Source organism: Armigeres subalbatus, chromosome 1, assembly GCF_024139115.2.
Source record: "Armigeres subalbatus isolate Guangzhou_Male chromosome 1, GZ_Asu_2, whole genome shotgun sequence".
NCBI classification, from domain to species: domain Eukaryota; kingdom Metazoa; phylum Arthropoda; class Insecta; order Diptera; family Culicidae; genus Armigeres; species Armigeres subalbatus.
The window spans coordinates 316,858,258-316,886,074 of NC_085139.1; the positions used below are offsets into that span (position 1 = coordinate 316,858,258).

The 27,817-nt window shown below is 39.5% G+C and overlaps 1 protein-coding gene across 1 annotated transcript in view; it reads left to right on the forward strand.

The window, feature by feature from the left end:
• Positions 1–27,817, forward strand: part of LOC134207973 (protein spitz-like) — an 84,359-nt gene that overhangs the window by 37,025 nt on the left and 19,517 nt on the right. Inside the window, exon 2 of the mRNA XM_062684073.1 lies at positions 6,718–8,231. Coding sequence (XP_062540057.1) covers positions 8,162–8,231 — 70 coding nt within the window. The 5' untranslated portion in view covers positions 6,718–8,161. The remainder of the gene's footprint in view (positions 1–6,717; positions 8,232–27,817) is intronic.

Below are 27,817 nucleotides of genomic sequence, written 5' to 3' on the forward strand. Positions count from 1 at the left end.
CAGCCCCCACCTTGAGGGAAGTTAAGGATGCCATTCAACAGCTAAAGACCAATAAAGCAGCTGGTAAGGATGGTATCGGAGCTGAGCTCATCAAGATGGGCCCGGAAAAGCTGGCCACTTGCCTGCACAAACTGATAGTCAGAATCTGGGAAACCGAACAGCTACCGGAGGAGTGGAAGGAAGGGGTTATATGCCCCATCTACAAGAAAGGCGACAAACTGGAGTGTGAGAACTTTCGAGCGATCACCATCTTTAATGCCGCCTACAAAGTGATATCCCAGATCATCTTCCGTCGTCTGTCACCATTAGTGAACGAGTTCGTGGGAAGTTATCAAGCCGGATCGTTGACGGCCGCTCGACAACGGACCAGATCTTTACTGTACGGCAAATCCTTCAAAAATGCCGTGAATACCAGGTCCCAACGCACCATCTGTTCGTTGATTTCAAGGCGGCATACGACAGTATAGACCGCGTAGAGCTATGGAAAATTATGGACGAGAACAGCTTCCCTGGGAAGCTTACCAGACTGATCAAAGCAACGGTGGATGGTGTGCAAAACTGTGTGAAGATTTCGGGCGAACACTCCAGTTCGTTCGAATCGCGCCGGGGACTAAGACAAGGTGATGGACTTTCGTGCCTGTTGTTCAACATTGCGCTAGAATGTGTCATGCGGAGAGCCGGGTGTAACAGCCGGGGTACGATTTTCAACAGATCCAGTCAATTTATTTGCTTCGCGGATGACATGGACATTGTCGGCCGAACATTTGCAAAGGTGGCAGAACTGTACACCCGCCTGAAACGTGAAGCAACAAAAGTTGGACTGGTGGTGAATGCGTCAAAGACAAAGTACATGCTTGTGGGCGGAACCGAGCGCGACAGGGCCCGCCTGGGAAGCAGTGTTACGGTAGACGGGGATACCTTCGAGGTGGTCGAGGAATTCGTCTACCGCGGATCCTTGCTAACGGCTGACAACAACGTTAGTCGTGAAATACGAAGGCGCATCATCTGTGGAAGTCGGGCCTACTACGGGCTCCAGAAGAAACTGCAGTCGAAAAAGATTCGCCACCGCACCAAATGTGTCATGTACAAGACGCTTATAAGACCGGTTGTCCTCTACGGACATGAAACATGGACAATGCTCGAGGAGGACTTGCAAGCACTCGGAGTATTCGAGAGACGGGTGCTTAGGACTATTTTTGGCGGTGTGCAAGAAAACGGTGTTTGGCGGCGAAGAATGAACCATGAGCTCGCCCAACACTACGGCGAACCCATTATCCAGAAGGTAGCTAAATCCGGCAGGGTACGATGGGCAGGACATGTTGCAAGAATGCCGGACAGCAACTCTGCAAAGATGGTGTTCGCTTCCGATCCGGCAGGTACGAGACGGCGTGGAGCGCAGCGAGCGAGATGGGCAGACCAGGTGCAAAACGACTTGGCGAGCGTGGGGCGTATCCGAGGATGGAGAGATGCGGCCTCGAACCGTGCATTGTGGCGTCAAATTGTTGATTCAGTGTTATCTGTTTAGATGTTAACTAAATAAATGAAAATGAAATCATCATGAACATGGCGTCGCTTACCAGTGCGATTTCCAATAGATTTCCTTACCACGTAACATACTATTCCTTTCCAGTGCGCTCGTGGAGATGCAAAGGATTCCTCGGTCTCTTGTCGCAATGAATGTCGAACTAATTTTCCTCCCCTTATCCTAATTCACTGTGAGGACGTGGCCGGCATCGTTATTGGTCTTGAATTAAAGAAACTCCGAAGCATGTAGTGTGAGAATAACTTTCTAGTCCCGAGAAAACTATTCAATTGATGAACTGTGTATTATTTGTTGATTCTCGGCCAATCACGGCTAGCAACTACGATGTGTACAGTCAATCAAGATAAGCTAAGCATAATTTAACGTAAAACTGATACCATGCGTCCGGAGACGCCAGAAAGTATCGACCGCCAGCTGTGCGCCATCGAAGAGGCAATCTCGGTGGCCCGGGAGCAGCATGTCCCGAAGGCTCGGCAGGTAAGCAACTCCTTAAACATCGATACACTCACCAAAGATTTGATTCGATTGCGGAATGTCACTCGCAGGCAGTTCCAGCGTACAGGACTGCCTGAGCTTAAGGCACGCTGCAATCGAATCAAAAATAATTATCAAGGCCAGAATGGTGGACCTCAAAAATAACGACTTCTCGAATAAGATCCGCACTCTCCCAGATTATGCTAAGCCGTTCTGGAAAATGACCAAAATACTAAAATCAAAGCCTCGGCCCATTCCACCTTTGATCCCACTAGACAATAATGGCTCTAAGGATCGCTTGATAACTCCTGCAGAGAAGGTCGCTGAAATAGGTCGTCACTTCGTCAGCTCACACAATCTTGGGCAGAACATCGTCAGTCCACACGAAGCAGCCGTCAACGAGCATGCTAACAACATCCATTTGATTCCCAACGACTTCTCGGAGGAGTTGGAGATCTCAGCTGGCGAATTGACGGCCTATATCAAATCATCGAAGAATATGAAGGCCCCAGGCTTCGACAGCATCCTGAATCTCGAGCTCAAACACATGAGTGCTCCGTTCTTTGAGCACCTCTCGCTGATCTTTAATCAGTGTCTCCGGCTCAGCTACTTCCCATCGTCCTGGAAGTCAGCGAAAGTCATCCCCATCCGGAAGCCTGGGAAGGATCCTTCCTCCCCCAAAAGTTATCGACCCATCAGCCTTCTCTCAGGGTTATCCAAGCTATTCGAAAAAGCTATTCATCATCGGTTACTTGATTCTGCCGAAAATCTCAACATCTTGCTCGAGGAACAGTTTGGTTTCCGACGTGGTCGGTCAACTGTACACCAACTGACCCGAGTTACCAACATCCTCAGACGGAACAAGTTTGTCTCGAAAACATCCGCCATGGCCTTACTCGATGTCGAGAAGGCATTTGACAATGTATGGCATGATGGCCTGGTGTACAAACTACAACGCTACAATCTTCCCAGCTACCTGGTGAAAATCATCAACAATTACCTGTCGGCAAGGACATTCCGGGTCTCAATCAGCGGAGCGAGTTCCAATGCGCACAACATCGTCGCAGGCGTCCCCCAGGGCAGTATCCTCGGGCCCTGCTTTTCAATCTGTTCACCTCCGACATGCCAGAACCTCCAGAAGGCGGCATTCTGTCTCTGTTCGCAGATGACACATCCATCGTCTACAACGGTAGAGTGATCAGAGCGCTAGTGGCAAAACTCCAACGAGGCCTGGATGCCCTGACAGAGTACCTCACCAGCTGGAAAATCTGTATTAACGCGGCGAAGACCCAGGTCATCATTTTCCCCCACTCCAAATCCCCTAAACTTGTTCCGCCTGGGGACTGTAAAATCATCCTCAATGGCACGACTGTGGAATGGGCCAATGAGGCCGGCTACCTTGGCTTGACCCTCGACAGCAAGCTTATTTTCAGGCAACAGGTTGACAAAACGGTGACAAAGTGTAACGTTTTGTTGAAACTACTGTACCCTTTGATCAACCGCCGGTCGTCATTGTCCCTGAAAAATAAGCTTGCTGTCTACAAGCAAATCATCCTCCCTGTGATCGAATATGGCATGCCGGTCTGGGAGAGCTGCGCCAAAACCCACCACCTCAAACTTCAACGGGTCCAAAACAAATTCCTGAGGATGATCCTCAACACCCCTCCCAGGACAAGAACATCCGAGGTCCACCGTCTGGCCGGGATAAAAACCTTACATGAACGCTTTGGTGAGTGTAAAGAAAAGTTTAGGGTCCGTTGCTTGCATTCGGATCAGGCTCCAATTAGGGCGCTAGTTCCAATCTAGGTTATCAAATTTTTATTGTAAATATTAGTGTACATAGTAGTTAGGTTATCAAATTTTTCAAAATGAACTAATGCCTGTAATAGGCTTCCATGGCATACTAGAGAATTTTCAAATTACTTCCTTTTCAAAATAATTATAATAATAAAAAACTAATAACAAAGATGAAGGGCCGTGTGGCCAAACACTTACAATGTACACTAGATGTAAAATCAAAGCAAATAAATAAACATACTTTTATTGAAAAAAAAAAAAACTGATATCATTATGATAACTGAGGAATGCATATTGAAAGCACGTTTAGATATCAATTTGTATTGAATAACAATTAACATCAAGTTATGCTTGTCATAAGACGAATTTGCACAATCCCATTTAATTCCACCACTTGATTGTACCTTGACAGATACGTATTTCGACCTCAACAGTAAGGTCGTCTTCAGTGTCTCGTACTTGACTCGACTAAGACACTTTCGACCTTACTGTTGAGGTCGAAATACGTATCTGTCGAACTACTCACATCACCCGATCCATCGTCGCCTTGATCAATCGTATCAGTTTATCCGGAAATCCATTTTCGTGCATTAGCTGCCATAGCTGGTCCCGATCGATTGTATCATACTATCATATGCGGCTTTGAAGTCGATAAATAGATGATGTGTGGGCACGTGGTATTCGCGGCACTTCTGCAGTACTTGGCGAATGGCGAACACCTGGTCCGTGGTGGAGCGTTCGCCCATAAAACCCGCCTGGTACTGCCCCACGAACTCTCTTGCAATTGGTGTTAGTCGGCGGCATGAAATTTGGGAGAGTATCTTGTAGACGGCGTTCAGCAATGTGATTGCACGGTAGTTGCTACAATCCAGCTTATCACCCTTTTTGTAGATGTGACACACGACACCTTCCATCCACTCCTGCGGCAGAACCTCATCCTCCCAAACCTTGGTAATCACCCAGTGCAGCGCTCTAGCCAGTGCCTCACCACCGTGTTTAAACAGCTCTCCTGGTAGTTGGTCAACTCCAGGGGCTTTGTTGTTTTTCAGCCGGCCGATCTCCTCCTGGATTTCCTGGAGATTCGGAGCCGGAAGTCACATGTCCTGCGCGCGCGCTCCTAGGTTTATTACCATGCCGCCACCGTTGTCTGCCATATCGCCATTCAGGTGCTCTTCGCTCGTTTGTCAGAAGGTTCCCGTTTATGTCCTTACACATATCAGGCTGTGGCACGTGGCCCCTACGTGAACCGTTCACGTTTCAACTTCTCATAGAACTTTCGTGCGTTATTAACGCGGTACAGTTCCTCCGTCTCTTCACGGTCTCGATCTCCCTGCTGGCGCTTCTTCCTCCGAAAAATCGAGTTTTGTCTGTTCCGCGCCCGTTTGTATCGTGCCTCGTTCGCCCTCGTGCGGTGTTGCAGCAATCTCGCCCATGCTGCATTCTTCTCTTCAACTAACTGCTCACATTCGCCGTCATACCAGTCGTTTCACTGATCAGGGGACACCATGCCTAGTGCAGCGGTTGCGGTGCTGCCAATGGCGGATCGAATATCTCTCCAGCCATCTTCAAGAGACGCTGCGCCTAGCTGCTCTTCCGTTGGAGTGCCACTTCCAGCTACTGCGCGTAGTCTTGGGCTAGTCTACCGTCTTGTAGCCGCCCAATGTTTAGCCGCGGTGGACGACTTCGACGCGTGTTGTACACCGTCGAGAGTTTTGAGCGCAGACATACTGCAACGAGGTAGTGGTAGAATTCAATATTCGCACTGCGATAAGTGCGTACGTTCGTGATGTTGGAGAAGAATTTACCGTCGATTAGAACGTGGTCGATTTGGGTTTCCGTTACTTAATTAGGTGATTCCCATGTGGCCTTGTGGATATTCTTGCGGGGGAAGAAAGTGCCTCGGACTACCATTCCGCGGGAGGCTGAGAAGTTTATGCATCGTTGGCCGTTGTCGCTCGATACGGTATGCAGACTATCCGGTCCGATGACCGGTCTATACATTTCCTCCCTTCCTACATGAGCGTTCATGTCACCGATGACGATTTTGACGTCGTCGTCGACGTCGTCAGGTCTACCTTCGTGTAGGCAGTGCACGTTGATGATGTTATAGTTGAAGAAACGGCCTTTTGTCCTCAGCTTGCACATTCTTGCGTTGATTGGCTGCCACCCAATCACATGTAGCGCATCTTACCCTGCACTATGAAGCCGGTTCCCAGCTTGCTGGTGGTGCCACAGCTTTGGCGGCTTATTGTTGTCTGTCTCGTCAGAGGACCGTCGCTTCAGGGCTGTTAAGCGTCCCACCTAACACCAGGACTTGGGCTTGTGCGCTTTGAGCGGCACACGGTCGCTTTGGCGGAGCCTACTTGCGGATACATGCAGCTTTTTATAGAGGTTTAATAGAGCCCACTGTCAAACCCCACCACATCCTAGGCAGGGACCACAACTCGCAGATGGCCTGGGGAGGGATCGTCAATCCCTTGGACATAGTCCCTGCTGCCCCCTCGTTTCTATATATATTTCAATTTGCATATTCTGAGCTTAGTCAGATTGTTGATATTGGCATTACATGCTCTATAATTATTAACGCAAAGCTCATTCCTTTCTAATATTACAACATAAGCCTTTTTTACCTTTTAATATATTATTTTAATCTGGGAGTCAAATAGTTTTATAAATGATGATAAGGAAAAGGCGTATATTATATATTTATCTACATATTAATTAATTTTGGAGATCTCCCTCATTCCAAACTTGTCCCCATGATAATTTTCCCAGGGGGGAAAATCTGCTACGCCCCGTACATGAGCCTTCATTCAATTCTTTAATTTCAGAAACCCTGTGTACCACCGTCATTATTTCCCTACTTCTTATTTTCATTTTCTGTTTCTCTCGATTTCCTACAGAAAGAGAACTCCCAGCACCGGATCGATCGTCATCATCATCACCGTCGCCGTCACAGTCGTCCGTGTCTGGGAGACCACCACCGGAGGAGCTGCTGGACGTACGAGACTGCTGCACTCACACCATCCGACTGGTTTTCTGTGTGCGGATAAGCGAACCCGTTGCTTTTTGGCTGCAGTTCATCTTGGATGGTTTGGACCCGTCGTCGCCGCCGTCGGTCGTCGATCAACATCCGAATCAGAATAAGGAATTCATGGGACAAAGTTGCCGCTCGGAAAGGTCACGGCACCGATAGGAAGATGCGGAAGCCGAGGAAGTAAATGAGGGAAGATGTAATTGTTTTCGCTACGGTGTGTGAAGTGCGTTGAGAGGTTATACCTCTGTGGGAAGAATTTTCGAAAATAACAGAAAGGGGAAAGGGGAAATCGATCAGCGAAAACAAGTGAGAAAAAGGTGTGAAATAAAATGAAACTAGTGTATCGAGATCGATTTTTCTTGTGCTGCAACGACAACGACGGCAACAACGATCAACTGCTGCTAGGCTGCCGTAGTGAGAATGCTGTCGTTGCCCTCCAGGAACGTTGGTTGTCATCTGCTACCACTAAGGCAACTTCCTGTTCCTCCTTCTGCTGCTACAGTCGGCAGAGTCAGACATTCTGCCCCGACGAAATTCGAGACTGTCAGCAATGCTGTAAAAACGACAAACAGCAACCCAAAGTGCGAGAGCTATTGGTTCTTGAGGAATCGTCAAGCGTGTCGTCGATTATCCACGGTAATAGCCGCAACGTTGGCAGGTTGCAGTGCTACCACCTGCCGCAGTAGCATCATCCAGTTCTCATCCAAACCCTGCTGCCGGTGTAAGACCGTTGGTGTTCTTTCAGAAAACCCCAACAGCTACCCTGCCGCCCCTTCAAAGCATACAGGGAATATCTTCGACAGTTTCAGCGGCACTGCAGGTGTTCCATCACCACCCACCCTCAGTGGAATACGTTCGGTCAATTAAATTACTAGGGCCTATAGCAACAAGCAAAAACTGACCACCCAAAAGCAGCCAGTGTTGCTTTATGTTGTATAGGAAGGAAAAGGAAAAAGTGCATCGAAAAATTGTGTATAGTTTTTTTTTTGAGGGTGTATGTTTATTAAAAGAAAAGCAAAATAGTTTATTACCCCCTACTGTGTGCATTGGAACGAGAGCAAGAGACTCGTCGGAACAGAAGTGAAGGAAGCAAAAAAAACGGAGAAAGACTCCACCGTGAAAGTGAATACGGGGAAGCAATAAGAAATACCGAGTGAAAAGAGATCCAAGAAACAAAGTGTCAGAAGCGAAATATAAACGTGAGAAACGTACGTGAGATTGCCCCGTACAACGAGGAAGAAGAAGAATCGAAAGCAGACAAACAAGTAGAAGACGACGCCAAGAATCACACGTTTCTTCATTCATAAGCAATGAATAGGAATATAGTAAAATTCTATGCATTACTATTCATCATGCTGTCATCAGTTGTGTTAATCACAGGTGAGTCCACTGTCCTTGTTTAGGTTTTTTTTGGGGAAGTTTGTTTTTAACACCTCTGGTATTTACACGGTCCACGTGTGTTTGGGTTGTATTTAATTTTACCGACTTGGTCTCCGTCTTCGGCCGCTTGCTTATCAGTGATCTCATTTTTCGCCGTACATTCCGGAGGTGTGAACAACGCACAGTTTTTTTACCTATACCTACATCGTTATGCCTTGCTTATCATCGGGTGCATCTATTCGCACGACCTCACGCGTTGTGCTTCCCATTTGTTGACAGCTTGATTGACGATTAAATCACTAAATAGATAGCAAGTAAGCTTTCATTTGTGTGGCCACCTCTGACTGGTAAATTATATTTTTTATACTATTATTATTCTATTTCGATTACGGGTCAAGTAACTATTTAATTCGAATGCTCTTCGCTGTTGAATAAGACGGTGGTAACACTCCCATAAATTGGTGGACTTGCAAAAAGGAAACAATGAACATAAGAAATAAATGTGAAAAGAACATATTGTATTTTTTTTCTATAAGGTATAGAGTTATAAATCTATTACATTCGTACAACTAGGTTTAACAGGTGATAAATTTTCCATCTGCATGAAAAATCGTGTCTACCAATGGCCGATTCGAAAAATCGGGAAATGTGAGAAATATTATTCTTCATTACATCCATCACTGGGACAGAGCCGCCTCGCAGCTTAGTGTTCATTAAGCACTCCCACAGTTATTAACTGCGAGGTTTCTAAGCCACGTTACCATTTCTGCATTCGTATATCATGAGGCTAACACGATGATACTTTTATGCCCAGAGAAGTCGAGACAATTTCCCCTGTCCATGGATAAGGGGCTTGACGTTGATATTTCAAGTGTCGTAGAAAGATTTTTAATTTACTTTTATTTTTGTTGTTTAATAGAGTGCTTTTTTCAAACAAAGGTTAAGTTCAACACTAAATTAAAAAATTAAGATATTTTTCCATTTTTATATCTCCTTCACAAGAATATCGTTATTTTAATGGTAATGGTTTGAAAATAAGCTCCGTAGAGAAACTTTTATCACATCTTACTTAAATAAGGTCAACAGTTATACCAAACACTTGAGGTACCATGCCTCCAAGTTAACTAATGGTTATTGTCGCACGATCTAACAACAACTGCCTATTGGTAAATTTGGAGGTGCCGGCAGGGCTCAGTAGGGGTCTAACTAACATAACTCTAATGCTAACAAGACCCTGAAACAAACGCTTATCCAAATAGCATACATCTATTTATACTTGTAGTATTAGCTAACAATAATTCATTTTGTACCCGTATAGCTGAAGTAGAATTTTAGTAGTGAAAAGTAGAATTTGTAGATTTACTAATTTGGCATTGGAAATAGTGAATGTATCTATTATATCTTCTCGATAATCTTTTTATTTTAGTCTCTCTAGCTGCATGGATCAACGCAAAAAAACTGTTTCTCTATTCCTTCTATTACCGTGGAAGCACCATATTTGACGCAGTTAAGAAAATTAAAAATAAAAATCATTATTTAAAAAATAATTCCAATATGGATTCGCTTAATATTCTGCATAACGAGCTTACTACTATTATAGAATGTGTAGAAATAATGAAACTTCGAAATATAAGTTTATTCCTTAGTTTTTTAATCTGTTTTTATGTAGTACTTGAGGTGCCCAACTTGACGCACTAATTTTACTATGTTCCTTATTTGACGCAAAGTTGTTCCTAATTTGACGCACTTTAAAACTATGTTAAAACTCAATCAATTAAATGCCTTTTTTTATTATTATATAAATACAGTGTAAAAAGTTAATTAACTATACAAAGAGGCATTTTTTTTAATTGTTCAGTTGTTCTGCAAGTTATATGCTCTGTGGCTTGTAAGTGTTTTGTTAGTTTCATGAATCCTGCACATCATTCAAAATGCTTCTTATTTAGGTGTTAGAATCATGTCAAAATATATATTTACGGGAAAATTAACTTTTACATTTCATTACATAACCAGCCTACCATGGTATGTTGTATTTGTAATAAAAAATAACTTTCTTTGGTAATCTGTAATTTTGAATCTATAAACTGAGAAGTTCATATAGCTTCTGTCTAAACTGAGAAGGATACAGAAAACGCAACTTGTATATGAACGCTTTTAGAACCACATTGAAGCTACCAATCTGCAAGTGTTACGTGACCGGCAGATATATCTAAAAACATATGAGCTGCCCATCTATATACATTTTTTCAATAAACTATTAACATAAACTGAAGCTTATATGAGAAAGACAGCCATATTTTTGTTTGACTAGTAGCGACAGGAAATCGACAGAGTAACAAATTGAAAATGTGTTCATTGTTTTGGTTTGTTAGAATTTTGTACAAAGAAAGTAGATTGAATTATATGATACTAATTTATATTAAAATATTGTTTTCCCGCAAGAATTCTAGCACTAGCATATTATAACAGCATAATTACCAAATACCTGTAAGAAACGCGTCAAATAAACGCATCAAAATCGAAGGCAGCATAAGGCATACTATCATGGGCTGGACACTTAGTGGAATGATCCAATGTTGACTAATATTTAAAGTAGTTGAAGTTAGTTAAAACTTAATGAATACATATTGCTTTTCCTAATACTATTATTGAGGTTTATTAGCACTGCCTTGTCTATTCGTATGATAAGATTAATTAGGAACATCACAATGCACTGTGAGCCTAATTTGACGCAGAACATTTTGGGTTGAAAAATGCGTTCGAATGTTGCAATGTTCAACGTAAAAGGTAAAGCTTACTCATAATGCTCAGCTGTTTGTAGGTAGGGGTAAAAGATTCTCACAAAAGTTATTTTGCGTGAAAAATGATCATTCGATCCTTAGAATTGTGGCTAAAAAACGAACGCATTATGAGTATGACTTCCATATATTTTATTCGGGTACGTTGATTCTTCATCAATAATATGCTTTTTATGCCATATATGCAAAGAAGAAGAGCAAATAAAGCCATCTAGCTTGATTCGTTGATATATTTTTGGCGAAAATAGGTTTTCTGTATCATTTGATTTGAGAGTGCGCTAAGTTTGGACCTGCGTCAAATATGGTGCCTCCACGGTAGGTTAGTTAGAAAAATTAGCGGATATATAGGGGACATGACTTAGTGTTTCTCGTATTAAGACAAATTCGCTGACCTTTACCTTATAATAAAATAAATGACCGATAGTAAAATAAATGACTGAAATTTAAAGATATCAAATAAATAATAAAAAACGAAAATAAATACATGACCATCGGTGGACAGAAAGACAAGAGACAGAGTTCTGTTTAGAATAGTTAATTGAGACCATTGCACTCACAAGATAGAGAATAGCACCACTATTATTGCTACAAGACTAATAACTTGACCACTTACGGAAATGAGGATAGACCTTGGGATAGACCATATGATGCGTTCATCCACTATTATATTGAATATTGTATACCCTGAATCTGAATAACTGAATTTTAGACCTCATTATTTTAATAAATAATAAAGGTTTGAATATTAGAAAAGGGAATAGAACTTGACCAAAAAAAAGCAATTACGGAACAACTGGACAGAAATTTTGTATAATGATCACTATTAGACTACTGAAACTTTAACATATGACATTACTGTGACTGATAGGATACAATTAACTCGACGACGTATTGACAAACATCCGATACTCAACCGTGTTAAAATAAGGGAAGCTCTTCAATGTGTCCATTTATTACAATAGTACTTAAATTAATCTATTTCGAAACTACCCTACCAGAATGATATCATTACATCTTTATTCGAAATTGTTACTTGGAAATGGCAACAGTACCACTACTATTACATAGACTACTATTAGGTATTGAATGTCGGCTCCAAGTAACTAATAATTAAATTTACATGTTAACTACTTATTCAGAAAACATCTATGTACATGTTGAGCTTCCATTATTTGTTCGGTTTATAATTGACAGACTGTAGATAGAAAGAATAATGTATCGGTATGATCACAATACAAACCCAGGCCGCAGTGACCTAGTGAGCAACATAGCTTGAGTCGTCTGCTAGTATTGTGTATCACATGGAGAGCCCAGCCGAGATACCAGTCTATTAAGACTACAACTGGTCAACTCTCGAAAAAAAAAGAGACGTCGAGACAATTTCCAATCCGAAAATTGTCTAGACCGGCACCGGGAATCGAACCCAGCCACCCTCAGCATGGTCTTGCTTTGTAGCCGCGCATCTTACCGCACGGCTAAGGAGGAGAAATATGCGGGACTTGAAAGTCTTTACGAAAAATGCAGAGTCGTAAGAACTCCGCAGTTGATTGCGAGTCGGCGAGGCCCCAGTGAGGGATGTAATGCCAAAGAAGAAAGTGACGAGAAATACGAAATAAGTCAAGAATTTTATGAAAATTAACAAAAAATCGAGGAAAAAGTCATCAGTTATTCATTTTATTTATGTTGAATTCGTTGTTTGTTTTGATTTGACGGTCAATATTGTCGGGCCGCCACCGAACTGTGGGATTCACGTTGTGACGCGGTGCGATAACTCGAATGATGAAGAATAAGATGATGAAGAAATTTTTCCAGGAATTCCTCCGGAAATTCTTCAAGGAATTCATTCGAAAATTCTTCTAGAAATTCCTGCGGTTCTTCCTATAGTATTTTTTTCCAACAGCTTCTTCAGAAATTTCTCTATATATCATTTGGAAATTCCAATGAAACATTCATCTGGAATTTCTTTGAAAATATCTTCCGATATTCATCCGGGCATTGCTCCAGGAATTCATCCAAAAAATCTACCAAGAATTCCTTCAGTTATTTTACCAGACATTCCTCCTTGAATTTCTCAATTTGTTCAGCCAGACATTCTTCCGGAAATTCCGTCAGAAGTTCTTCCGGGAATTCCAAGATCTACTATTTGGTAAAAAAAAATCCATCATTCAGGAATTTCCCTGGAAATGTCTTCAGATATTCCTCCGGGAATTCCCTGTCCATGGATAAGGGGCTTGACGTTGATATTTCAAGTGTCTTAAAAAGATTTTTATTTTATTTTTATTTTTGTTGTTTAATAGAGTGCTTTTTTCAAACAAAGGTTAAGTTCAACACTAAATTAAAAAATTAAGATATTTTTCCATTTTTTATATCTCCTTCACAAGAATATCGTTATTTTAATGGTAATGGTTTGAAAATAAGCTCCGTAGAGAAACTTTTATCACATCTTACTTAAATAAGGTCAACAGTTATACCAAACACTTGAGGTACCATGCCTCCAAGTTAACTAATGGTTAGTGTCGCACGATCTAACAACAACTGCCTATTGGTAAATTTGGAGGTGCCGGCAGGGCTCAGTAGGGGTCTAACTAACATAACTCTAATACTAACAAGACCCTGAAACAAACGCTTATCCAAATAGCATACATCTATTTATACTTGTAGTAGTAGCTAACAATAATTCATTTTGTACCCGTATAGCTGAAGTAGAATTTTAGTAGTGAAAAGTAGAATTTGTAGATTTACTAATTTGGCATTGGAGATAGTGAATGTATCTATTATATCTTCTCGATAATCTTTTTATTTTAGTCTCTCTAGCTGCATGGATCAACGCAAAAAACTGTTTCTCTCTTCCTTCTATTAGGTTAGTTAGAAAAATTAGCGGATATATAGGGGACATGACTTAGTGTTTCTCGTATTAAGACAAATTCGCTGACCTTTACCTTATAATAAAATAAATGACCGATAGTAAAATAAATGACTGAAATTTAAAGATATCAAATAAATAATAAAAAACGAAAATAAATACATGACCATCGGTGGACAGAAAGACAAGAGACAGAGTTCTGTTTAGAATAGTTAATTGAGACCATTGCACTCACAAGATAGAGAATAACTAGTACCACTATTATTGCTACAAGACTAATAACTTGACCACTTACGGAAATGAGGATAGACCATATGATGCGTTCATCCACTATTATATTGAATATTGTATACCCTGAATCTGAATAACTGAATTTTAGACCTCATTATTTTAATAAATAATAAAGGTTTGAATATTAGAAAAGGGAATAGAACTTGACAAAAAAAAGCAATTACGGAACAACTGGACAGAAATTTTGTATAATGATCACTATTAGACTACTGAAACTTTAACATATGACATTACTGTGACTGATAGGATACAATTAACTCGACGACGTATTGACAAACATCCGATACTCAACCTTGTTAAAATAAGGGAAGCTCTTCAATGTGTCCATTTATTACAATAGTACTTAATTTAATCTATTTTGAAACTACCCTACCAGAATGATATCATTACATCTTTATTCGAAATTGTTACCTGGAAATGGCAACAGTACCACCCGTTGTCAACATAGACTACTATTAGGTATTGAATGTCGGCTCCAAGTAACTAATAACTGCCCATGATTTCATAGTTGACGTAACAACCAGCACCATCGATGTTGGGAAAACGCATTTTTATTAATTTTACCCGAATTATCATATCAATCAACAAAATACATGAACTAATCTGTCTAAATGGACAATATTAGTAGTTAATTTAAGGCCGCGGGGAATTAATTATTATTCCTTTGATTGAAGTGGTCAAAATATGCATACGACAGTTTATGCGATCAAACAAACGTTTTGTAAAATGTTTGTTCCCATAACATGGCGTAAAAACCAGGCTACTACGTGTGGTTATATAGCGCTAAAGAATAATTTTAGTTAGTTCCAACGATTTATTGATTTAAGAAGGGAAATCTTTTGAAAAGTTCGAGTTTCCGGTAAAGGTTTTTCGGATAGCTCTTGCCGTGAAAATTAAAATTATGTGGTAAAGATAAAATTATGTGTGGAAGAGTTCATGTTGCAAAGAATTACCGACTGGGTATTTTTGCACTATTACAGCATTAGAATTGTTCTGTATCAAGTGCGCAAGCAGTTGCCGTTCTCATGTATTGGCCAAAGCGCTCGTTCCAACCAAATTTTAAGCAAAAATGGTTCCAATTCCTATTTTAAAATACCCGAGTTGACAAGGATTAGAAGTAAATCAATCGTGATTAGATTGCAAAATGATTGTAGTTTCTGATTTATATGTAGAATATAAAAGCACAAAATATCAGACGACAATATCCAAATTTGCTCTGAAATATCATGAGGTTATCAGTTAATGGTATTTGGAAGAAGTGATTAATATCTCGAGCTATTAGTTTGTTTTTATCCATAACACATCTTAATATTTAAATAACACTTCGGTGCATTTTTGTTGTTGATATTTTTGCCTGCTCTTTTGAATCTTACATCAAAGTCCATATCATGTTTTATAATTCAGTTCTGTCCGGGTAAGGTAATGAAAAACATGAATAAGAATTGCATTACAATTGTAAAAACTAAAATAACAGCCGTGGAATATATTAGGATCCTTCCCGGTAAATGTGCTCGAAATATACATACCAATATTATCAAGCTGAGGTACACATAAAAAGCTATTTAACACGCACTAATTCTTATGTGTTAAGTCCTCAGTGGCAGACCTCTCCTGTCACGCAAAAAATGAAGCTAGATATTGGTTCTGATAAGCACTTTTAGAAAATACCCAAAAAATACTACACTTCAGAGGAGAAATGGGGATTTAGATAAGTATGATTTTCCATACACAATTTTGATATGCTTCACACTTAAAATTTTCCACCGATTTCGGCTGTGCAAATCTCGGTTAAAGTTCGTTAGCTGAAATATCGGCTGAATCGACGTATGATTACGGCGGCTCCTTTGACTGCCACAGTAAACAAATTGCCTTTTCAGCTGAGATATCAGCAGATAGTCGCGAACCGAGCGCTCGGCTGTGCGGATCTCGGTAAAAGAATAAAAAAATGTCGAGCCGAACTAAGCGTGTTCTAAAAAAAAGTGTGACACAAATGGGTAATCATTGCGTTACATAATTAATGGATTTTCATTCTTCTTTTATATTATACTTCCTTTTGAATGATCGCGATTGTCTTAAATCACAACTTTTGGCGACAATATTTAGCATTGATTCAAAAGAATCTAAACGTTTATCTCCAGACCTACACCTCGATGGATGAAAGCTTATTTTGTCGGATTATACCGTGGATTTAACAAGAAATGCTTGCTTTAGCAGGAACTTGCATATTAATTTTTGATTAAAAAATCAGTTACGCCCAAATCATAAAGTAGTCCTGAAATACGACAAAGTAAAACGAAAACCGATGTTGTGCTTATTTAGTGGATTGTGAATGTCGAAAAAAATATGAGACAGGGTTTTGCACCATATTGCAGCAGGTAATGGAGCTACGTCAGCTTATGCGATCAAATGACCATTTTTCCAAAAACAATTATCGCCATAACTCGAATGTTTCAGAACAAAACATGAATATTTTTTCACGGAGCATATGTATAACCGTACGAAGAATCCATATCCGCAAAAAAGTGTGTTTTGATCATTTTGGCTTATACGTCAACTATGTGATCATGGGCAGATAATTAAATTTACATGTTAACTACTTATTCAGAAAACATCTATGTACATGTTGAGCTTCCATTATTTGTTCGGTTTATAATTGACAGACTGTAGATAGAAAGAATAATGTATCGGTATGATCACAATACGAACCCAGGCCGCAGTGACCTAGTGAGCAACATAGCTTGAGTCGTCTGCTAGTATTGTGTATCACATGGAGAGCCCAGCCGAGATACCAGTCTATTAAGACTACAACTGGTCAACTCTCGAAAAAAAAAAAAAAAAAAAAGATATTCCTCCGGGAATTACTCTAGGCATTCCTCCGAATATGTATCCATGGATTCCTCTGAAAAATTCTTCGGGATTCCCTTCGAAAATTTCTCCAGAAAATGTACTGGTTTTTTTTCCTTGATGGATATATTTTAAAATTAAAATTTGATATAGCTCTGTCAAGTTGGCGCATTATAGACCGTTCCGATAATAATAAATAAAACTTCAAGCTGCTCATTAGACAGGTATAAGGTATCAGAACCAGAGCTTTAAATATTCGAATATTTTTTATGAAGCCCATCGGCCTTCTTTGTCACTTCACTTCTAAACATATTCATATTCGGCTCTGCACAGTCAATTTTCGGAATGAATATGGGTCAGTGAGTATTTATTTGAATTTCACAAATTATCAAATTATCGTAAAACTGAACACATGTTTGATGATTTAAATAAATACACGCATAGATCCAATCCTTACGTTCAATTGAGGGGCATTTTTTGCGGAAAGTCTCAGTACAATCAAGGCTAATTATGTTTTTTTCGCGCGCAGCTACCATATTCAGTGGTAATCAATTGAATGAATCTATAAAGAAGTAAACTGAGTAAGTCATTCTATGTTTTGAATAATCAAAACACGATTGTCAAAAGTCGGAACGAATATGCTTCATGAAAGTGAATATTTCATGCTCTAATCAGAACGTCGGCTCCAGGGGCACGTTCACCTCAATTTGAGAGATGTGCCATCGCCTTCAAGCCTTTTTCATCACACACCTGACGGAAAAGGAAGTGATGAAAATGGAAAGGAATGTGGATGGGAGAACAAAAGGAAAGTTTGGAAAAGTATCCTTGAATAGGGCAACAACGCATAAGCGTACAAGAGCTTATAGCTCCCTACCACAACGGGTTATGAACAACAAAATACTCTGAAGGTTCAGGTTTCTGAAGTCAATTTCCCTAAGTAAGTGTTTACCAAATATTTGGAAACGCAATTGCGCATAGACAGGGCAGTTTACATATCAGATGATAAGAAGTTCCATAATTGGATTCACAAGTATCTCAAACAGATGATTGAACGCGTTGAATATTTGCCATGTGGTAGTTCAGTCGACAGTGACCTGTCAAGGCCTTGACTAAGACACTGCAATTCTGTTATCTAAATAGCTTGCTACTACCGGAGATGGCTCCCGGATGTACAATTTTGTTTGATGACAATCCAGACTATTCCAATGACATTCCAATGCCAGCTGATTCATCAGCCAATTCGTTTCCAGCTATGGAAGAATGGCCAGGTACCCATATAAGGTGTAAAGTATTGACTGAATTCAGTTCCTCAAATTGAGTTTGACATGCGATGTGATTACTGGGCGAGCTCGGTAGTCTAGTGGCTACCGCTTCTGCATTATAAGCAGGAGGGCGTGGGTTCAATTCCAGGCTCGTCCCTTTCCTACTTTGTATTTCTATCTTAATTCTTTCTGTGTTACACGTTCTACCAAAACGATTCCTACTGTTATAACCTGCCACGCAATCCCAAAACCTCCCGTGGCACCTATGAGAGGTCGTAGAGTTCTCTGCATCTTTCTTAAGTAGGTGTCCAACTAACCATCCTTCCCCTTCCTCAGCATTCGCAAGGACGTGGCCAGGACAGATCTCGACTATTGGAGAGTGCATTGCTTCCATCTAAGAGATAGTGATTAGTCCCAAATCTATATCTGTGGTAACGGATGAAAGTGATGCTACTCTCATACAATAATCTTGGCTTGTACCACCTACGAATTTGTGCGAATTGCTCAATGCTAATTCTAATGCTAATGACATGCGATGTGATTACTAACTTTAACCTTGAGTTGGCCGAAGCGAGAGCTTTAATAGCTGCTTGGCTATCTGAACAGAAGTATATTACTTTGCCCATAATGCGTTGCTGCAGTGCAGATTACACTCCACACATGATGGCAAATATTTCCGCTTGAAAGACAGTGCAGTGTTTACCCAGTGAGTGTGACTGTTTCAATCTCAGCTCGCGTGGATAGACGCCTGCACCTGCTCTACCTTCGAGGAGGGAGTCGTCAGTGTAACAAACAATGCTGTCCGACATACTTCTCTCCAAATAGCCAGATGTCCACTCATCCCGCGAGGGGAATTGTGTTGAAAATGTCCTATAAGAAAAACTACTAACGTGTGTGAGATCACTTGGAGCAAGGAAAATTTTGTCCCAATTAACGATAAGCGGTAACAACGTGTGTAGAACTGCGGTTTACAGGATTCTCTTCCATAAAACCGAGTACCCATAGTCGGTAAGTACAAGAAAATGCTTCTTGTTTGAGATGTATGTGTAGTGGGGCCACGTCGAAGAAAACTTTGAGAGCAGCCGTGGTTGTTGAAGAGAACGCACCAGTCATTGCCATTAGGCACATCCTTCGAAGATGGTCTAATTTAGACTGAATTGTCCTCACTTCCCCCTTTTGCCACCACACAAGACATCCATAAGCCAAAATTGGTCGTACAACTGTTATGTAAATATATTTGATATAGTTGGGTTTAAGACCCCAAGTTTTACCAAAGGTTCGTCGGCATTGGCCGAAAACCATACACGCCTTTTTGATTCTGAACTCAATGTTAGGAGTCCAGGAAAGCTTTGAATCCAAACCCCACATACCGTATCTGATCAGTTACATTGATTTGATAACCAAAAAGATGTAATAGACAAATACCATTACGGTTACGTTTTTCCGTGAAAAGAACAATAGATGTTTTATTCGGATTGACCGAAAGGCCATATTGGCGGCACCAACTTTCAACTACCTGAAGGGCATTTTGCATCAGGTCGAATAAGATAGTAATGCACAAACCCACTATCACTGTTAGATAGTCGTCGGCAAATCCATAGGTGGTAAAACCGTCATTATTGAGTAACCTCAATAGCGTATCTGCAACGAGATTCCACAAAAGTGGAGATAATACTCCTTCTTGAGGGCATCCGCAGACACTTAGTTTCCTAATCGCTGCTTGACGTAATGTCGAGTAGAGATGTCGGTTTTTAAGCATCTGGTGAATCCATTTGGTAATAATATCAGGTAGCCCATGACAACGTGCGGCTTCCAATATTGCATCGAAAGACACGTTGTCGAATTTCCCCCAATATCTAAGAAAGCACCAGGCACGATTGCTTTTGAGCGAATGCTTTCTCGATATCGTAAACAACCTTGTGTAGAAGGTTGGTTGTAGATTGGTAAGCACGTTGATTAACATGAAGAGGCATGTTTGGATCATCACGAATGTGATGATCGATAATACGTTCTAAGCATTTCAGAAGAAATGAGGTCAGACTGATGGGTCTAAAACTCTTCGCTTCTTCATACGAAGCACGTCCTCCTTTTGGGGCAAACTATAGTGACATCCCGCCAGGATATGGGAACATACCCAGCAGCAAAACTGCTTACTAGAAGTTTTTTCAAAACTTTTTTTTATGCTCAAAACCTCTCTGAAGTAGAATGGGATAAATCCCATCCTCCCCTGAAGATTTCTAGGGACCAAAACTTTTTATTTATTTATTTATTTATTTCTTCGTCTTGAATTATAAAAAACACCTCAGACTGCTTCTTATCTAATATTTTTTATTCTATTCTTAAAAGCTAGTTTAGACACATTAAAATCAAAAACAGCACTTCCACTATTAAACGACCGAAAACAATTTTCCAGAGGGTTGATAAAATCATATGACGTCCTGTGACGCTGAATCATAATAAGATCGCGTTCACGAAAATGCCGAGAAGGAGCGTAAAACGTAACGTTTTGCAATAACTGTCAATAAGCTCTTCAAAGACTTTTCCCAATCAGCATAAAATAAATATATGTACATCGGTAGTTTTCGACTTCGTGTTTTTCACCTGATTTGAATATCGGAGTGATGGCGGCCGTTTTTCATAGTTCAGGGAATGACCCCTCATGCAGTGACTTATTGAAGATCACTGCCAACGGTGCCTGCAATGACACAGCGCACTCCTTGATGAACATCGCCGATAGCCTATCCGTACCATGTCATTTTTAAATGTCTAATTTCTTCAATATTGGGAGGACATCGTTTTGCGAAACGGCTAAAGGTGGTAGGTTAAAATCGAAAGGAAGTTTCTAAGAGTTTCGGAAGCGCTTCAAATCGGCGAAAAGGTTTGCAGAATCATCCGGTGTTTCAGCTGAACGATCTTTGAACGTCAAGCGTACGAATGGCATTTGGTTACCTACGATTGTGTATGAACGACCAAAACGAGGATGGATTATTTCTAGCAGTTTCTTCCAGGCGAGCGACATAGTCACGGGATGTGGCCTCTTGACGTTTGGTGTTGTGTAGCTTGATTCTATTGAGCGGAGGCTGTTAGGTGCCCATTGAATCGATTCAGTAGTTATGATTCTACGTGCTTGAGCCCAAGACCCATAGCTACATGAAGAGACATCAGGGAAATGCGTATCAAATAAGTGCTCTAACGTGCTTCATCAGAAGAAGTGTAGTCGCCATTTGGCTTGCGAACTGGAAATCCTTGGATCTCGCAAGGATTTTATTCAATCGACTGTCTTCAAATTGGTAATATTTGTACATAGATTTTTTCCTGTCCATGGATAAGGGGCTTGACGTTGATATTTCAAGTGTCTTAAAAAGATTTTTATTTTATTTTTATTTTTGTTGTTTAATAGAGTGCTTTTTACAAACAAAGGTTAAGTTCAACACTAAATTAAAAAATTAAGATATTTTTCCATTTTTTATATCTCCTTCACAAGAATATCGTTATTTTAATGGTAATGGTTTGAAAATAAGCTCCATAGAGAAACTTTTATCACATCTTACTTAAATAAGGTCAACAGTTATACCAAACACTTGAGGTACCATGCCTCCAAGTTAACTAATGGTTAGTGTCGCACGATCTAACAACAACTGCCTATTGGTAAATTTGGAGGTGCCGGCAGGGCTCAGTAGGGGTCTAACTAACATAACTCTAATACTAACAAGACCCTGAAACAAACGCTTATCCAAATAGCATACATCTATTTATACTTGTAGTAGTAGCTAACAATAATTCATTTTGTACCCGTATAGCTGAAGTAGAATTTTAGTAGTGAAAAGTAGAATTTGTAGATTTACTAATTTGGCATTGGAGATAGTGAATGTATCTATTATATCTTCTCGATAATCTTTTTATTTTAGTCTCTCTAGCTGCATGGATCAACGCAAAAAACTGTTTCTCTCTTCCTTCTATTAGGTTAGTTAGAAAAATTAGCGGATATATAGGGGACATGACTTAGTGTTTCTCGTATTAAGACAAATTCGCTGACCTTTACCTTATAATAAAATAAATGACCGATAGTAAATGACTGAAATTTAAAGATATCAAATAAATAATAAAAAACGAAAATAAATACATGACCATCGGTGGACAGAAAGACAAGAGACAGAGTTCTGTTTAGAATAGTTAATTGAGACCATTGCACTCACAAGATAGAGAATAACTAGTACCACTATTATTGCTACAAGACTAATAACTTGACCACTTACGGAAATGAGGATAGACCATATGATGCGTTTATCCACTATTATATTGAATATTGTATACCCTGAATCTGAATAACTGAATTTTAGACCTCATTATTTTAATAAATAATAAAGGTTTGAATATTAGAAAAGTGAATAGAACTTGACCAAAAAAAAAGCAATTACGGAACAACTGGACAGAAATTTTGTATAATGATCACTATTAGACTACTGAAACTTTAACATATGACATTACTGTGACTGATAGGATACAATTAACTCGACGACGTATTGACAAACATCCGATACTCAACCGTGTTAAAATAAGGGAAGCTCTTCAATGTGTCCATTTATTACAATAGTACTTAAATTAATCTATTTTGAAACTACCCTACCAGAATGATATCATATCATATCACATCTTTATTCGAAATTGTTACTTGGAAATGGCAACAGTACCACCCGTTGTCAACATAGACTACTATTAGGTATTGAATGTCGGCTCCAAGTAACTAATAATTAAATTTACATGTTAACTACTTATTCAGAAAACATCTATGTACATTAGAGCGGGGCGCAGTTGTATGGAAAAACGCAAACTTCGCCCGATCAAGTGAGATCAAGGTTTTTCTGAATCATTTTGGGACCCCAATCAACTGTGCAAAATATGGGCTCGATTGGTTGCGATCTCGCATGCCGCATCGCAATTTAAATTTACATGGAGATTAGTATGGGAAAACGTACTTTTTTACATTTTTGCTATTAGCGGCTTCAATTTATCATCAATCACGTGACTCAATACGTTAGCATATAGTCTGGAAGATGCCGGAAGACTTTGCCGAAGAACGGACATAGCTGGAAGGTCTACAAAAAATGTTATTACGTTTCGAAAATTGATCGTTCAAACCATATGCAAGAAATCAGTGTTTCTGCCAGCACTACCGGACAACCTATGGTTATCGAATGGCAAAACCCATCTATCTTCTTGTCCGATTTTTTCCTTTGTGAAATAATTCCGGATAGCTCCCATTAGCTCTAAAGCCCTATAAGATCAATTATTTTGAAATAACACTCAGTTAAATTATTGGTCTACGTAGTACGGCAGTGCTGGCAGAATAAACGATTTTTTGCATATGGTGAGTGTTCACAATGTTCGAAGCGTTATAACTTTTTTCGTGGACGTTCCAGCAACGTGCCTTCTTCAGCAAAGTTTTTCGGCATCCTTTGGGTTATACTTTAACGCAATGTGCCACTTGGTTTAACATGAACTGAAACCTCTAGTAGTAGAAATGCAAAAATATTCGTTCTCCCATACTAATTTCCATACAAACTTCAAACGCGATGCGGAAAGCGAGGAAGCAACCAATCGGTCCCAAATTCTGCACAGTTGTTCAGGACCCAGAATAGCTTCGAAAAACCATTGATTTGAAAAAATGACCATGACGCCCCACTCTAATGTACATGTTGAGCTTCCATTATTTGTTCGGTTTATAATTGACAGACTGTAGATAGAAAGAATAATGTATCGGTATGAACACAATACAAACCCAGGCCGCAGTGACCTAGTGAGCAACATAGCTTGAGTCGTCTGCTAGTATTGTGTATCACATGGAGAGCCCAGCCGAGATACCAGTCTATTAAGACTACAACTGGTCAACTCTCGAAAAAAAAAAAAAAAACTGATTTCAAAATTAAACATGTTGCTTGTATATTCTGATTTTCGTAAAGAAAACCATTTTACGTTGTTTTCTGCAGCAAATGTTGTTACGTCGTGTTGAAAGTGTTGCAATTTTTGTCGCATGTGCGTGAAACGTTTCAACTTGACGCAACATTTCGACGTATCAACAATGCAGCGTACGGAGCAGCGTAACATTTCGACGAAAGTAGCATGACCTCAGCCATGCTGACGTATCAAAACGACGTATGTGATTTATCTGTTGCAGAACGTTGTAACATATATTTTTATCAAAATAACTGAAATGTTCACACGCAGTGCAGATTTCAGGGTCAGTGACGATGAACCTTTTCATAATGTATCGTTGAGGTGTATTCAATTGCAATAAAATTGTTTAGTTTCTAAATAGGAATAAAAATAAATTCTGAAAACTTCCAAGCTCATTTTCTCAGCTTGATCAAAATGTTACATACGCCGATTTGAAAAAGTTCCCGAGAATTATTGTTTGATTCGACCCCAGATTGTGACGACCAATGAGTCACATTTAGAAGTTGAAATGTGTTCCAGTTATTTAATTCTTCAAATTTAGTGAAAACTATACATTTTTTTCTATGTTGATTGATTTTGAGTATTCGTAAAAAAGCATTATTTAATCTCTCTTTTGAAAACGCAAACAACTCTCGGGAACTTTTTCAAATCGGCGTATGTAACATTTTGATCAAGCTGAGAAAATGAGCTTCAGTTTTCAGATTTTATTTTATTCCTATTTAGAAACTAATCATTTTATTGCAATTGAATACACCTCAACGATACATTATGAAAAGGTTCATCGTCACTGACCCTGAAATCGGCACTGCGTGTGAACATTTCAGTTATTTTGATAAAATATATGTTACAACGTTCTGCAACAGATAAATCACATACGTCGTTTTGATACGTCAGCATGACCGAGGTCATGCTACTTTCGTCGAAATGTTACGCTGCTCCGTACGCTGCATTGTTGATACGTCGAAATGTTGCGTCAAGTTGAAACGTTTCACGCACATGCGACAAAAAATTGCAACACTTACAACACGACGTAACAACATTTGCTGCAGAAAAACAACGTAAAATGTTTTTCTTAACGAAAATCAGAATATTCAAGCAACATGCTTAATTTTGAAATCAGTGATGAAAAGTACAAGCAGACGCACGTTTTAAACTATTTAGTTGTTCGAAAAAAAATTTTAAAGTGCATTTTCTGCTAAGCGGTGTATGTGCAATATTTTCAACAATGATGTTACACCGTTTTGCAAAAATTGATTTACATTTTAAAACACATTTTCATGTAGTTTTGAAAATATACACAGTTTTAGATGAATTTGATGCCATATGCTGTTAAAAACGGGTTTGTTTACAATTTGCGACATACGCCGTTTTGAAAAAGTACCCGAGAACTGTTTCCAATCATCGACGCGAAAGCGTGCGCGGTGCGCCTTTCGGCAAAGCACAGCCCGACACTACGATCGAGCCTAACCGAAGGTGCGCATCATTGGTTGTTCTCGCAGCGCGTCGACTCCTGGGCCCTGTAGCATAATCCGACTAATAATATTAGCTACAAGTTACAAGTTACAAGTCAACAAATTACAAGTACTTGTAATTTGCGTCGCATAATAATGTTTTGCCAACTAATAATATTAGTACTTGTATTATTAGTAAGGTTGAAATTACAAGTCCCTCAGGTTCATTTACCTGTCAAAATTCATCCGACAGTTCACTGTCAATGCGGAGGTAGACGATTTGTTTACGTTTGTTTGCAAATTTGTGGATAAAATATATATTTTGATTGCGATAGGTATGCACGGAACACTCTCTGTAAATTTATTGATTCCGCGGCTTAAGCCGGCTTCGTGATATTGGCATTTTTAACCAAGCCAATGTAATGTACACTGGAGTCGTTTTTACGTGGTCTTTGAGATTGACTCAAGTTTTAATTAAGGCGATTTGTAAGTTACGTGAACATATCCTCCATGATAAATCGAATCCCGCTAGACTTGTTTGTTGTGGGTTTTTGAAGAGGGTTTAATTTACGTGTATTGTGAGACTTATGCGGGTTCAGATTTTGCTTCTAATACGATTATTAAATTTGGACGATTTCTTTTTTAGTTCAAAATACTAACTGATGAAAATATCGTAATAAAGTCTACTCAGAATTTAGGTAGTTTTTCCGTTTTTCTTACTTTCCCATGATTGTTGTCAAACATAAAGCAATATGTATGGTCTTAAACAAGATTGTTTAGTATAATAATACAATAATACCACAATAATACAAATTTCAGTAAATTAATATATTCTCAATTTTGAGATGAATAAAGTAATAGTAATGAATCGCCTGCTTTGAGCGTGCTTACAGCGGCACACTAGGAGTTAACTTTCTGAAATCAGTATGGCGAAAGGCATCTAAGGTTTGATTTCTCAATATTAAGCACCCTAATCAAAAAAATATTTGGTAGGCGTAGTAGCGGACACCATTCTTCATAACCGGTACCAAATAGTTTTTCATGAAAAGTTCCTAATTTTGAAAAATCCCGCGTTAGATGTCTTTCGCCATACACATTTCTGGCGGTTAACTCATGCTGGCTATTTTGCGCATATATTATAGCGCCGGGATGTGATAGCGGCGAGTAGAAAATCAGCCACTGCCAATAATTCATTAGAATAAAGTAATTTTGGGTTTCTGTGTACTGCATCATTGCTAATGATATTTAGCGATCCACCATTTGAATACTTGATGTCAGCACTTAAATTACTTCTACTATATGCAAAGTCATTTGACAATTTTCATAATTCTCAGTGTTATATGGGAACGAGAAATTTATTCTTAGTGCCCATTATTTCATTATATGGTAATTTGAAGCAACTAGAATAATAGTTTCTTTCTCTTTAAGTCGTTAAAAACAATTAAACTATGCATAATTACTTTGCGCAGCTAAAATAATAAAATAAAAGCTACTTGTAAATTAAATTACAGCACCATTCATACTTGTAAAAGAAACTACAAGCCAACGCCAATAATTTCTACTTGTATTTTATTTATGCAACAGTTACTTGTAAATTCCACTAATATTATTAGTGCGGTTTACTTGTAATATTAGTCTTGTAAATTCATACTTGTAGATTAATTATGCAACAGAAAAATACAAGTTACAAGCTACTCTACTAATATTATTAGTACAATTTCGATTATGCTACAGGCCCCTGCGCGCATAGCAGAACTTGCATCTAAACGTACTTGCTTCGCTTGCGAAAGAGGATGATGTGAGAAAACGGAGAAAGCTGGCAACGCTCACGCTGGTTCTCTGCGCGCGGAGAACGAGTGAGCATACCAAGGAGGAAATTATTTCAAATCATTTGTCATGGCTCAAAACTTAAAATTTGACTTCCGGCAGCGCTGCTGTTGGTTCTTCATTATAGATCGTACGACAGGCAAATGCTTTATATGTGATGGGGTGTGGTTTTTCGGAGAAACACACATTCTGCTGCAATTTGACTGAACGCCAAGCATGTGGCGTTAACTTGATCTGCCTACGAAATATTTTGTTTTTTAGATGTTTAGATGTTAAAATCATTGGAAATATTACG